The sequence below is a fragment of the Castor canadensis genome, chromosome 7 (assembly GCF_047511655.1).
Source record: "Castor canadensis chromosome 7, mCasCan1.hap1v2, whole genome shotgun sequence".
NCBI classification, from domain to species: domain Eukaryota; kingdom Metazoa; phylum Chordata; class Mammalia; order Rodentia; family Castoridae; genus Castor; species Castor canadensis.
Genome location: NC_133392.1, coordinates 144,179,875 through 144,193,554, shown reverse-complemented (window position 1 = coordinate 144,193,554; position 13,680 = coordinate 144,179,875). Strand labels below are relative to the sequence as shown.

Sequence of the window (13,680 nt, the reverse complement as noted above, 5' to 3'; positions counted from 1 at the left end):
CAGCTAGAAGCTGGCATTCTACAGCCAGTCCATTTGTCTCAGTCCCTGTCATGAACTGGAGTGTAGGTAAAGGGGAGTTGAGAGTTTGGATGGGCCATCCATCAAAGAAAGGGAGTTTAGGCCATAAGGGGGCCTCGTAGGGCTCACATCCAGGTCGGGCAGATGAAGCTGGCCAAGTGTGAGGTAACAGAGTTAGGGGCTGGGGCAGAGCCAAGATTAAACCAGGTCCTCTGACCTCCCTGCCCTTAGCCACAGGCCATCGCAGGCCCAAGACTCCTTCCCCAAGCCCTGACCACTGTGTCTTTTTTTTTTTTTTTTGATGTACTGGGGCTTGAACTCAGGGCCTACACCTTGAGCCACTCCACCAGCATGGTTTTTATGTTGGGTTTTTTTTTAGAGATAGGGTCTTTTGAACTATTTGCCCAGGTTGGCTTCAAACTGTGATCCTCCTGATCTCTGCCTCCTGAGTAGCTAGGATTACAGGCTTGAGCCACCCAACCCCTGGCTCTGACCCATGTCTTGTTCCTTGCCTTTTTCCCCTGTGCACAGATACCTCTATCTTCTGTTCTCTGAAGATGATGTGCTCTCGCTGGAGGACTGGGTGTTCAACACTGAGGCCCACCCGCTGCCAGTGAACCACTCGGACAGCTTGGGCAGGGCCACACGCCGGCAGTGACCCATTCCCCACTTCCGGCACCTCAGGGATGCCTTGCCTTCTTGGGGTTCAGGACTGTTCTCAAAGGCCTTGGGAATGGAGGCCCCAACCTGGGCAGACCCTGGACTGATGTGTCGGACAAGCAACTTCTTTTCCTCTGTGAGGAGACAGGACCTGGAGATGCAGCAATGTCAGGCAAGAGCAGCCAGGCCCACACATTCCTTTCTATGGAGAATTCCTACGAAACACACTCACTTGCCACTGCAGGGCCAAAGGACAGGGGGTGGTTTGCATTGCCGCCCTGTGCATTTGATTCACTTCCTTACAGATTTGGGGTTTTTGTTTTTGCTTGATTTTACTTTTTCTTTACAGTTAATTTTTATTACAATTATAAATATAGTTTCCAAAATCATGTGCTCTCTGAAGCAGTTTCCTTCTGATCAAGGAAACCTTGAAGTGTCCACACACAATCTTGACCCATTATCTATATTTTTAATGTCTTTTTCCCAATATTTACTCTGTGTTTAACCATGTGTCATTCACCTTATAATTTAGGAAGGGTTCCCCCTTTGATTTGGGCCTACGTGTTAAAAATCACTAGCTCTATTTTCATTATTGTAATGGAAAAACCTGTGAACTAGAATAAAGGAGTTTATTGAATAAGATGTAAGATTGGGCTCATTGCACACCACTGGCTCCTGGAAAACCACCACAAGGCTATCATCAGAAAGAATAACCAAGCCAGCAGCTGATCTGAGGTATAATTTACTAAACAATTCCAACTTCTATTACTTTCCCTCAAATTCTGGTCCTAATATATTCAGGAAGCGGGAGATTGGCCAATCCCATCAAAGGAGTTGTATATTTATACTCAAGCTGAAGCTTAGAGGAAGCCCAGAGAGGAGCAGCCACTTGCCTGAGGTCACACAGACAGGAGGAGGCAGAGGCAACCCTTGCCTCTGCAGTTTCCTGGCCACCCTGGTCCTTTGTCCTTCTCTGTCACTCAGCAGGTACTTGGTAAGCACCTGCCACAGACCAGATGCTGAGCTTAAGGCCAGGGACACTTGTGAGCAAGACAGGAGTCTTGTTCCCTGTAGTCAGGTAGGTAGAGCAGACAGGCACCCCAGAGAAGTGAAGTGATGGCACATTGTGAGCAGAGCTACAGAAGGGACATCGCCAGTAATGGCCAGGACAGGACCTACCTTAGGAGGTGAACAAGGGCCTTGGGCAGGGGACTTTCCAGCCAAGACCTAGAAAATGAGTAGGAACAGCAGGAAGGGGTGTCTAGCAGAGGGCTGAGCACCACCGGCTGCCCTGAGATTGGCCTGAACCCAGAGGCCATCTGCAGAGCAAGGTGCATCTGCACTGTATCCCTAGGCTGCAGAGACTGTTCCCTCCACACAGCTGCTGTCCCAGGATGGTGGTGAGCCCTCCCTGTGCTCAGTGGCTTCATTTTGACTGTACATTTGAGTAGCATTCTGGGAGTTGGAGCTCTAGGCTAGGTGACCTAGCTTTAAATCCCTGCTGTGTGGGGTTGGGGATTTAGCTCAGTGGAAGAGCGCTTGCTTGGCAAGTGCAAGGCCCTGAGTTCAGTCCCCAGCACCGAAAAAAAATCCCTGCTGTGTGATACCAGGCAGGCCACCTCACCTCTCTGGGCTCCTCTAGCAAGCAGGGAGAGCTTCCACCTTTCAAGGTTGCTGTGAGAACAAGTGGGATGCTCCTGGCACCCTGGGGGAGCAGGAAACGCTGCTTCCTTGTCCCAGAGGCTCGCATACCCCCAGGATCTTGAGTAGAGCTGTGGGCATCAGCCCTGTAGTGGGAACCCGGCATTCAATGAACAAACCACGCACTCTTGCTAGGTAGGCATCACAGAAGAGGGGCTACTGCGAACCACTGCACACACTTTAAAAAGCAAAACAGAAAGACTCACTGCACAAACCTTGCAGGAAGATTAGGAAACAGACAAGCAGAAAGAAAGATCATTGACCACCCTACTCTTCAGAATGAATACTGTTATATTTTCTTGAAGACTTTTTCTATGAATATATAGAATATATATTTTGCAAACATGGTATCATCCTATGCATACTGTTTTGTTATAATCCGCTTTTGCACTTAACTATATATTGTGAAGCTCTTTCCATGTCTACAAATATACATGTATGTCACCGCTATGTCTCATCGTGTGCTGTATCGAACTGTGTGGATCTAAACCCCTGTTGCTGGCCAGTTTGGGTTTGTGTCTGTTTGGAATCTTAATTACAAATAATAGAAACCAGTTCTAACTTAAACAAAACAAAACAAGAATTTATTGAAGTGGCATGGGTGATTCTCAGAATCTCAGGAAAGAGTGAGCAGAAAGATTGGGTGCTAGAACTCTAGTTCCCACAAGACCCAGGGCGTGAGTGGCCTCCCCAGGAACCATCAGGATGACCAAATCCGAAGTATCCAGGCTCTGCTGTTCTTTCTCCTTTCCACTTGCCTGGCCTGGAGCACGAGGCAAGGCTGTGGTGGGCATCACTGTGAGAGAGAGAGAGAGTGTGTGTGTGTGCGTATGTGTGTGTGTGTGTGTGTGTGTGTGTTACGGGGGATGGACCCAGCATATGCTAAACAGGTGCTCTACCACTGAGCTACACCCCCAGCTCAGGGCAGTCATCTTGACTGACGGACCCACCCAGACTCCATGCAATGGGTGACAGGCTATTCCCCCAAAGGGAAAAAGGAGATGTGTTACCCAAATGAGAAACTGCATTCTGGAGAGGCAGAAACAGAAGGACTGCTCAGTTTGTCTGGATTTTTCCAGAACAGTAAAGTGATGAAGAGCACACTGACCTTTCCTCGGCTCACCCTAGCTCAGGTGTTTCCTTAGATTGTCTCCTAGATTGTCTCTCCCCTCTCCTCTTCCTGGCATCCTTGTCCTCTGTTTTATTGCTGGAAGCAACTTGTAAAAACAGCTGTTTTAAAATTCTTCCTCCAGGAGGCCCTCACAGGTGGAGAAATGTCAACCTTGTGGCAACTTAACTCCATGCCAGGGATAAAAATAAGGACGGCCCCAGGCAGTTGAGAGGAGATGGGCATTAAGGGCTCCCTTACCTCCCAGCAGGTGGGAGAGAGCTTTGCCAGGCCCAGGCCCAGGCCCAGCCTTCCCCACTGCAGCCCTGCCCTAGCCTGCTCGGTGGTCACCAGCCTCGTTGTGAGCCTTGTCTTCACCCTCAGCCTCGCTCAGGACGGACCACCTCTCCCACCTGTTCTTCATGGATGGCTGGATGCTGGTTCCTTACGGCTAGCTCCAGGCACGGAGTCCTGAGGAGCACCACACCCCTGGGACAGGGCACAGTCCTGTCCAGGGACTTGAGTTAAATGATGTGTGCTTGTTCAGATAGCCCCATGCCCTGGAAAGAAAGGCAAAACTGGGAGATGTGACTGAAAAGCAGCATTCCTGAGATCAAGATGTGGTTCTGTTCTGCTCTGGGGAAGGGGCCCCAGCAAGTGTGAGATGGGGCCATGGGCAGCTCCCCCAGTTTTCCCTGTGGGGGTCTGTCCTTGGAAGTCTGTCCCTTGGTCATGTGACACAGCACTCAGCCCTCTGTGACTAATGCTTAATCACATGCTGCTGGGGGCCAGGGGGGCTGAGGCTATTTCTCGCAGCTGAAAATATCTGTTTGGTTTCCTATATTTGGAGCAGTATTTTGATCCTGCTCAGTCTGTCTCTTAAATCAGAGCGTCTCAGACTTGAATGTGCACACCAGTCACCGGGGGACCTTGTTAAAATGCAGATGCACATTCAGCAGGGCTGACATAGAGCCCCATGCCCTGCTTTTCTAACAAGGTCCCAGGGGACATCTATGTTGCAGGTCCCCAGACCCCACTTTAAGTAGCCAGGCCTCAGTTGGTGGCCACTCTGCCCTTTATTTGCATCCCTGGAGCTTCAGAGAGGGGTAAAGCAGCTTGGGTGGTAGGGCACCATCTAGAGGTCCCTGGGCTGCAGAGGGACCTGTATCATAACTTGAGCCTGTCACCTGCAACAGACAGGACAAGCAGGAGCAGGCGGCCGGGAACGAAGCCCACCGTGGAAGTTTCTGCGTACCCATACTCTCCAATAGGATCCTCGTGGATATGGAGCACTTAAAATGTGGCAAGTGTGACCGAGGAACTAATGCAAGTTAAACAGCCATATGTGGTCACCGGCTGCCGTTCGAACGACGCAGAATTAGAACTTCAAAATCGAGTGCCCTGCTCAGGCCCCACCGGACACTCCACTGCCTGCATCATTGCAAAAATAATTTAGCACAAAACATATTGTTTGGAAACTCGAGGACTCCCCTGAACATACCCGGTTATTTTTGCATTCATTCTAGCCTCTGTTTTTTGTTGACAATTTTGTTGTGTTTTGGCTTCTCTCACAGTCGATCTGCACATGGGTACAATAGGTCAAGTTGAAGTGGAGAGAGGAGAGAGCAGAGGGCTAGCACAGCCTCTGAAACCAGGTAGAGCTGCACTCAGCTCTGCTCTTCCTTTTCCCAGGGCTGTGTGGCCTTGGACAAGCCCCTTAACCACTCTGAGCCCTGCTTCTCCAACTGTGGAAACAGTGGTTTCCAGGGTTAATGAGCCCCCATCCATGCTGGAGCTCAATGTATAGTAGTGATGGTTGCTATTGCTCCCTTATAAACTGTAAAACCTTGCGTAAATGTGAGACAAAACACTGCTGTCAGAAATTCTCCTTTTTTAAACAAAATGCTTCGAAACTTAGAGGAAACTGTATCAACCAGGCCCAGGAGACAGACCAAACTCTCAAAGCAATAAATCAGAACATTTTCTGTGTTTCGCATTGAGCAAGCGTTTTGCCATTAGCCCTAAATCTATGGAAATTGGGAAACTGGGGAGATTTGTTGACTGTCCAGGATTGCAGTGCCAGCCTGGCGAGGGGGGTGGGGCCTTTGGCCGCAGCAAAAGGAACAGAGAGCTCATGTGGGAAGCAGGCCTGGCCCACATGGACAAATGAGCCCAACTCATTTGTCCTCTTCACGGAGTCCCTAAGAAATCCTTCTTACTGCTTCGGCAGGAAGAGATGACACCCCACTTACCAAGGTGGGAAGGGAAGTCAAATGGCTATTGCTGGCAGAGGCCCACCGGGTCTCCCTACTGCTTCCCACACTTCATTTCCCCACCCGCACATGGCCCAAACCTAGGTGGCCTTGTCTCAATTCATGACCTTGGTTCCTGACAGCTGGTTTTTAACCTATTGTCCCAACGTAATTAAGCATTCGTGTCCTCTTTGTTCTCAAAACAGCTCCAGTTAGGATAGGGTATTATGTGGTCGCCTGGTCTAAGTGAAAAAATCTCAGCTGTTTGTCCCAGAGGCCTTTGTTGCTCTGGGCCAGGAGATGTGGTATCCAGGGGACAGCATCTCACATATTCTGCCTCTTTTCAATAACAGAGCCTAGGACACTTCTGTCTTGCCCAATTTAGATTTCAGTTGTGGCTGTCCCAGGTCTTAACACCTACACAGGCCACCCTCTCCTCCAGGCGCTGAGCCCACAGGTTGGTAATGTCCAGGTCACCTTTGCAACCAGCTCTTGGCACCTGGTGCTGAGTCGGGGGGGCTGTCTGGGTCATAGCCCACTGCTCTATGAGCAGGACCCGTCCACTCCTGGCCACTCTTGGCTGCCCGTCTCTCTCCCTCAACTTCTCCAGGTTGGGTTATAGGACTCACTGCTGCAGCCCCAGCCCCTGTTCTGGAATCTTCCAGCCTTTGTAATTCAACAAGTAGCCATAAGTCTCTCCTATTAGCCAGGCAGTGGACAGGGGACTAACTTGGCAACTGGAAGGGGGACAGGCAAGGTTTCTGCCCCCATGGGGCTCCCAGACCTCCGGGCAGTAGGAGGCCCAGCATAGAAAGGGAAACACATCTGCTAGGTGTGTGGAGGGAGAGTAGAATGTAGGAGGCCACAGACAGGGGACAGGGAGAGTACCTGGGACACTGGAAATGCAGAAGTCAGGGATGGCCTCTTGGGAGCTGACATTTGTCACAGTTTGGGGGAGGAGACTTCCAGCAAGAGGGAACAGTGGGTGCAAAGGCTCAGAGGTAGGAAGAATTGGCCTGAGTCTAAGGGACAAGAACGGATGGAGCAGACGCAGGGTGGGCTAGGGAAGCCAGCAAAGGGCTCCATCCCATGGTGTCTGGTGGGCTAGGGTAAGAGTTCAGTTTTGGGTTTTGTTTTTTTTTTTGATACTGGGACCTGAATTCAGGACCTCCACACTGAGCCATTCTAATAGCCTTTTTTTTTTTTGTGATGGGTTTTTTTGAAATAGGGTCTCTCAAGCTATTTGCAAGGGCTGGCTTGGAACCATGATCCTCCTGATCTCTGCCTCCTGAGTAGCTAGGATTACAGGTGTGAGCCACCTGCTCCCAGCTAGAGTTTAGTTTTAATCCGAGAGCGGTGAGACGCCAGGAAAGGTTTAACTGAGACTGAGACAACCTGCTTTCCACTTCCTAGTCTCCCCTGGCTTCTGCATGGAGAGACCTAGGAATACTTTGCTCCTGAGCTCAGTCTCCACGGGAAGCCATTCTTGATTCCTGTGCAGCCGCATTTAAGCCTGAGTCCCAGGAGCGCAGAGATGACGCAGTGCCCTTGGCCCAGCAACTCCAACACCTCCCTCTGCTTCCAGGAGCCTGGGAACTTCAAGAGCATTGACACCTTTCCCTTGATCTTTCTCTGCCTTCCCCTCTGTCTCCCACTCCCTCAAACTGCACTTTTAAAACAAATGAAGCTCCTTCCTCACCTGCCCTTCTTCTCGGCCAGCCAGTGCGGGAGCCGCCACTGTGGGATCTTTTCTTTCCTTTATGGAATCCTCTGGATTTGTGGCATGTGTGACATCAGTGAGTTCTGGTTCAAAAGCAAATATTGCCCAAATCATGTTGTGTCTGCTTTCAGCCTTCCCCCATAGGAGGCTTCCATGGAGCGTCCTCCACAGGCCTGGATTCTACCTGTGTCCACCTTTTGCTGTGTCATTCTCTATATACCTCCCCCGGCTTTTTCCTCGGTCACATGGTTTCCCACCTGCAGTCACCATGTGGCCTTGACACTGTCCCTGTCCAAAGGTGATGTGATCACCAAGGGGCCACGTAGCAGCCCCTGGACTACTGCTGCCCATAAAGCTCGGAGGGCCCCCGGCTCTCAGAGCAAACAGTCCCACCTGCTCACTGAGCTCTTGCCTCTCCCTGGTAAGTCTCTCTGGACACCTGGATCCCCCCCTTTGAGGGACAATTAACATACCTCCCTGCCCTGTCCTCTCTGGGGGGGGGGGGGGGGCGGTGAGGAACTGTCTGCCCCTCTTCCCTTTCATCTGTTTCCAGTCTGTCATCTCCCCAGGAAGCCCCACCCTTGAGGACTCAGCCAGCCTGTCTTCCTTTGATTTTTATTTTTCCATGGCTCCAGGGTTTCCAACCAGTCCTGTTTTTCCTGGAGCTTTTGTGTGTTTTGTTTTTTTTTGCAGGGCTGGGGATGGAACCTAGGCCCTCACACATGCTGGGCAAGCATTCTACCACTGAGCTACACCCCTTTTAAGTGAACCGTTAAAAACGGTTTTGATTGAGATAAATGTAGATGCAGAGCTCTATAAAATATATGCTCCTTTAAATGTCTAGTTCAAGGGATGTCAGCCTGTGCACACACCCATAGTACCGACCTACCTGATCAAGAGGGGGGTATTGCCAGCTCCCAGAAACCTTCCTGGCAGTTTCCGGTCAGTGTCTGCTGTCCCCAAGGTAAACCCATGGAATCTCTTTCACCACTTGCTAACTTAAGGCACAAAATTTTCAAATTCTCTTTTTGGAGTTAGATTAGAAAAATTCCACTGGGGGGATATCTATATATATCTATATAGATATCTATATACATCTATATATAGATATATATAAATATTATTCAACCATGAAAAAAGAAGGAAATTCTGTCATTTACAGCAACATGGAGCAGGAGGACACTATGTTAAGTAAATTAAGTCAGGCACAAAAAGACAAAAGCCACATGCTCTCACATCTGTGGAAGCTAGAAAACTTGATCTCATAGAAGTAAAGTAGAGAGCTGGTGGAGTGGTTCAAGTGGTAGAGCACCCGCCTAGCAAGAGCAAGGCCCTGAGTTCAAACCCCAGTGCTGCCAAAAAGAAAGAAAATAGTTCACTGGTTACCAAGAAACTCTTAATATAAATTTCTCCCTAGCATTCTTAAATAAATAATTAGTATAAATTTCTCACCAATATTATTTGATGGGGAAAGGAGAAGGCAGTAGGGGGTGGATATGACCAAAGTAGATTATACATGTATATGAAACAGCATAATGAAACCCACTAAAAACTGTTAAAAGAGAAAGGGGAGCTAAGAAAGTAATAGAGGGGCAAATTTATATGCTTGCAGGGAAATGTAATGAAGCCCCATTGTACAATTTGTGCTAATAAAAAGTGGCAAGTAGACTGGTGGTTTCCAGAGCCTGGGAAGGGCGGGCGATGGCAGAAAGGAGGTTATCAGGTATGGGGGTGAAGCCAGATAGCACAATAGGGTAACCATACTTGACAATTAATGGTGTATTTCAGAATAACTAGAGGAGAGCATCTTGAATGTTCCCAACACTATGAAATGATGAGCGACTGGGGTGATGGATATACCAATTACCCTGATCTTATCATTACGCCATGATTACATATATCAAACCACCACTTTGTTCATTAATGTCTACAATTACTATGTGTTGATTAAAAACTTTATATGTTTTTTCTGGTTTTGACACAGGGTCTCATGTAGCCCCAAGCTGGCCTCAAACACATGATCCTCCTGCCTCAGTCTCCCAAGTGTTGGGATTAGAGGCATGCACCACCATGCCCAACCAAAAATAAAAAATTTATTTTTAAAGTTCTATTGAGTTTTCCCTGCCTTAATTTGAAGATCACTCATAACAATGACCCTCCTGTATAATAGAGGCACTCACACTTTTTTGCGTCATTGGGAAGCCCTCCTCTTCTCTACCTGTTTGTAGCCAGGCACACAACTAAGATGAGAGTTCACGTAACAAAGCACCTCGATTCAGCCTGTGGTCACCTCCCTCCCTCATTCGGATGACCAGCTTGTCTCAGTTTGCCACTTTAGAACTTCATATCACACATCCCAGCTCCTGTGGTCCTGAGCAACACAGGACAGCTACTTGTCCCAGCCCCATTCCCACCCTGGCCTGGACACAGTTCAAAATGGACAAGCCAGAAGGAACAGAATCTGGGACAATGAGTCCATCACCATCTGCTCGGCCTGACTAATGGCTGGAAGGTTCCCAAATGTCAGGCTTGGGTTTTATAGCTTATGTGGAACTCAGCTGTCATTATATTTTCAAATCTCACTCCAGTCCCGGACAGGCAATAGAAGGGAGGGGAGAGTGGTTTTATGAAAAGGAAAATTCCTCTTGGATTTAGGTATTCAATGCTCAGAACTCCAAAAACCTCACCCAGGAAGCTCAACTAAGACTCCCTCCTGCCCAGGAGCTTGTGAAATGTCCCTCCTGTCCCCCAGCCAACTGGGGTGGGGCCGGGGCATTGGTTTATCTCCAAGGCTCCAGGCAACTGTTGGGCAGTGGGTTAAACAAGCCAAGGCTCTGCTTCCACATCTGGAAACACAGTGTCCATCTGGGACACCTTTTGTACCTTCCTATTGAGGAATAATTAAAACATTTCCCAACCCGGGAAGGACCTGGCAGGGACCCAGCAGCCTTTCCTCACCCCAGGAAACAAATCTTTCTCCTGCCTAGATAGCTCAAAAGCCAAGCCAAGCTGTCTAGGCCCCTAAAATGAATATACTTCCTGGCAAATCACAGCCCCAACCCCGTGCTCATGAATCCAGCCAAAGCCACTCAATGCTCCAAGACACAGCAGCATCTGCGGCCACACGGGCCAAAGGCTGCTTCTCCTCTCACTCCTTCAATGATCTCATTGAATCCTGTGGCTTTAAACGTCATTCACAGGCTGGCAGCTCCCAGATTCATAGCCCAGGCCCCACCTTCCCGGTAGCTCAGAGCTCCAGGCTTATACACACAAGTGCTCCCTGACACTGCACTGTGGCACCTCCATGAGGGTGGCTCAGCCAGACGCACTGGTCCTGGACCACAGCACCTCGCCGTCCAGCACCCCCCAAATGCCTCCCAACTCCCTCCACCCAGCAGGCATTGTTCCTCAGAGTGGCACTGTCAGCCAACAGAACTCAAGCCTCTGATCTCTCCTGCCTGCCTGCAACCCCTCAGTGAGGCCTGACTCTGATTCCAGCACATTGCAACCTTTCTCAGTGCAGTGCCAGTCCTGCCCAGCACAGGAAAGATAGCTCCAGCCTCTGTCTGCCACCTTCTTCCGGCCAGGCACCAGAAAGTTCTCTAAAAGTCCAAACCAAAACAAAAAAACAAGCAGTCTTGTTGGATATCATTTAAAGTGTGTAATTGCCCATTGCTGGTGGTTCACACCTATAATCCTAGCTACCTGGGAAGCAAAGATCATGGTTCAAAGCCATCCCTGGGCATAGTTTGGGAGACCCTATCTCAAAAATACCCAGCAAGAAAAAGGGCTGGTGGAGTAGTTCAAGTGGTAGAGTGACTGCGTAGCAAGTGTGAAGCCCTGAGTTCAAACCTCAGTTCTATAAAACAACTTTTTAAAAAAAATAATAAAGTGTGTAATTGATGATCTTTCGAATTTTCACAGTTGTGTGATCATCACTCTCATGTCATTTTAGAACATTTTGTTGCCCTAGAAAGAAACCCTGTACTCATGAACTGTCACTCCCTGTCCTCTGTCCGCCCCTTCTCCTTTAGCCCCCAGCAGCCAATGCCTACTTTCAGCCTATATGGATTTGCCTATTGTGGACATTTCATATAAATGGAGTGCCGTGCTCTGTGGCCTTGGTGCCTGGCTCCTTCCACTCAGCATGACATTTTGAGGGTTAACCATGCTGTGGCCTACAAGATTTTTATAAGGCCAGCTGTGGTGGCTCAAACTATCTCTGTTTGAGCCAAGACCCCATCTCAACAATAAGCCAGACATGGTGAATGCCTGTAATCCTAGCTATGCAGGATGATGATCATGGTATGAGGCCAACTCAGGCAAAAAGCACGAGACCCTACCTGAAAAATAACCAAAACAAAAAAAGGCTGGGGGCATGGCTCAACTGGTAGAGTGCCTGCCTAGCAACTACAGGGCCCTGAGTTCAAACCCCACTCCAGCCACTGATGTTCCAGCCTTTATTCCAAGTTTATTCTGTTACTGTCCCATTGCTCATTCTGTCTTCTTCATACTTCTTGAACACACCACTCTTATCTCTATCTCAGGGCCTTTGCACTTGCCTTTCCTCCTTTTCTCTGCCTGGAATGCTCCTTCCTTCATTCTTCAGATAGTTGGCTATTTCATTCAGGTTGCAGGATAAATGTGTAATAAGGGCACTACATATACAGTAATTATTCTATCTAGATTGCAGTATAAATGTCACCTTCTATCTGAGGCTGCCCACCCTGTTTGTGTCACTGTACCCCAGTGCCCCGTGTTACTCGTCACACTAACCATCGCCTGAAGTTGTCTTGTTGGTATATTTATCACCTCCCTGCTCCTGGTAGTATATTCGCCTTCAAGAGAGGAATGCCTTGTCTGTCTTCTTCCCTACTGTGTTCCCAGAGCCTAAGTTAGTTCCTGGTGCAGGAAATAAGTAGGTACTTACTTAGTTGAGAGGCCCTCCTGGTCCAGGCATGCTTATGCTACTCCTGCCGTGGTGCCAGAGGCCTTAAGTTTCCCCAAGTGTCTCTTCACTCCCAAATGCCACTCTTATCATTGACTGCCAAGATGTTAGCAGTGACTTCAGGGAAATCACCTGTGTGTCCAGGGACCCAGAAGACAGAAAAGAAAAACCTGAGGCACGGTGATTTGAGCAATTGCACAATGTATTCATGTATGGAAATGTCACATAATGCTCTGTAAATATGTCCATTTTTAATGTGTCGATAAAAAAATTTAAGGGGAAAAAAAAAAAACCCACAACCAAATGGCCCTCCCTCTCCCTGGCTTCTGAACCTGGTACAGCTAGAGGAAAACTAGACAGCAGCAGCGCCCCCTACAGGAGCAGGGCCTTCCCTGGGGAGTGTAGGCCAGGGAAGGGAGGGCACTACTGGAGGGCAGGCAGGGGTGTGTATGAGAGAGAGAGAGAGAGAGAGAGAGACACAGAGAGACAAACCAGGGTGGAGGCAGGGACCCCACCCCTGCTTAGTGAGGCAGCACCCAGGTCAGGTTCCCCCCCATCCCTTTGAGAGACACCCTGCATCACCATCTCTTTTGCCCTAGGCCGTGGAGACTAGGGAGGAATCTGTGTCTTTACAAAAAACAAGTGTTATAAATAAAAGTAATCTGGCAAAGATAATGCCCCTCTTTTATTTTCCCTGGGCCAGGGCTCATCAATCTTTTCTTCTAACATGCTCTGTGCTGTGTTAGTTTTGCTTCCTGCTACAACGGAATTTGGTTTTCTAATAGCATCTGTTGTATGCAGGGCGTCCCCAAACATTAGTGATAATGAGTTGGAAGTGGCACATTTGGAAGCCTTGGGCCACCAACACCAGATGTCAGGGCCCTCAATGTGTCCCTCTGAAGGAAAGTTCCCGGAAGTCACCCATCCAACAGATACTGTGGAGCGCCTGTACTAGGGCCCGCGTGGGTGCTAGGGGGACAAGGCCCTGTCTTCATGGCACTGTGGTGACTGGTAACTAAAGGACAGAAGTGGCAGTAGAGGCCAGTCCCCCACTTCCAGCTCAGTGGGCTGGACCCTGGGGAGTGGGGATGGAGGTAGGATGGCAAGAGATTTGGACTCAGGCAGACCTGGGTGCCAGACCTTAGGCTCCTGATTTTAAAAGAAGCAAGCAAACAAAATGGGATACTATTGCAAAACGCCCAATCCAGGTCTAGCACAAAGTAGGGGCCTAGAATCCATTAGATCCCTCTAACTTCCCACACCCCACAGGGGC

General features: G+C 49.1%; 1 protein-coding gene and 2 long non-coding RNA genes across 6 annotated transcripts in view; 2 read left to right on the top strand and 1 right to left on the bottom strand.

Moving 5' to 3' along the window:
* Nucleotides 1-1,320, top strand: part of Man1c1 (mannosidase alpha class 1C member 1) — a 133,050-nt gene extending 131,730 nt beyond the window's left edge. For all 4 annotated transcript variants that reach the window (XM_074080954.1, XM_074080955.1, XM_074080956.1 and 1 more), the window contains one exon: nucleotides 550-1,320. In XM_074080954.1, coding sequence (XP_073937055.1) covers nucleotides 550-676 — 127 coding nt within the window. In that variant the 3' untranslated portion in view covers nucleotides 677-1,320. The remainder of the gene's footprint in view (nucleotides 1-549) is intronic.
* Nucleotides 1,321-2,725: 1,405 nt separating this feature from the next.
* LOC141425004 (uncharacterized) lies at nucleotides 2,726-7,667 on the bottom strand. The gene is made up of 3 exons (XR_012450037.1): nucleotides 7,439-7,667; nucleotides 3,488-4,047; nucleotides 2,726-3,175 (listed from the first exon to the last, which is right to left on the bottom strand). It is a non-coding gene; the product is annotated as an uncharacterized lncRNA (long non-coding RNA).
* On the top strand, nucleotides 7,642-9,722 carry LOC141425005 (uncharacterized). Its single transcript, XR_012450038.1, has 3 exons — nucleotides 7,642-7,880; nucleotides 8,304-8,423; nucleotides 9,444-9,722. It is a non-coding gene; the product is annotated as an uncharacterized lncRNA (long non-coding RNA).
* Nucleotides 9,723-13,680: the final 3,958 nt, after the last annotated feature.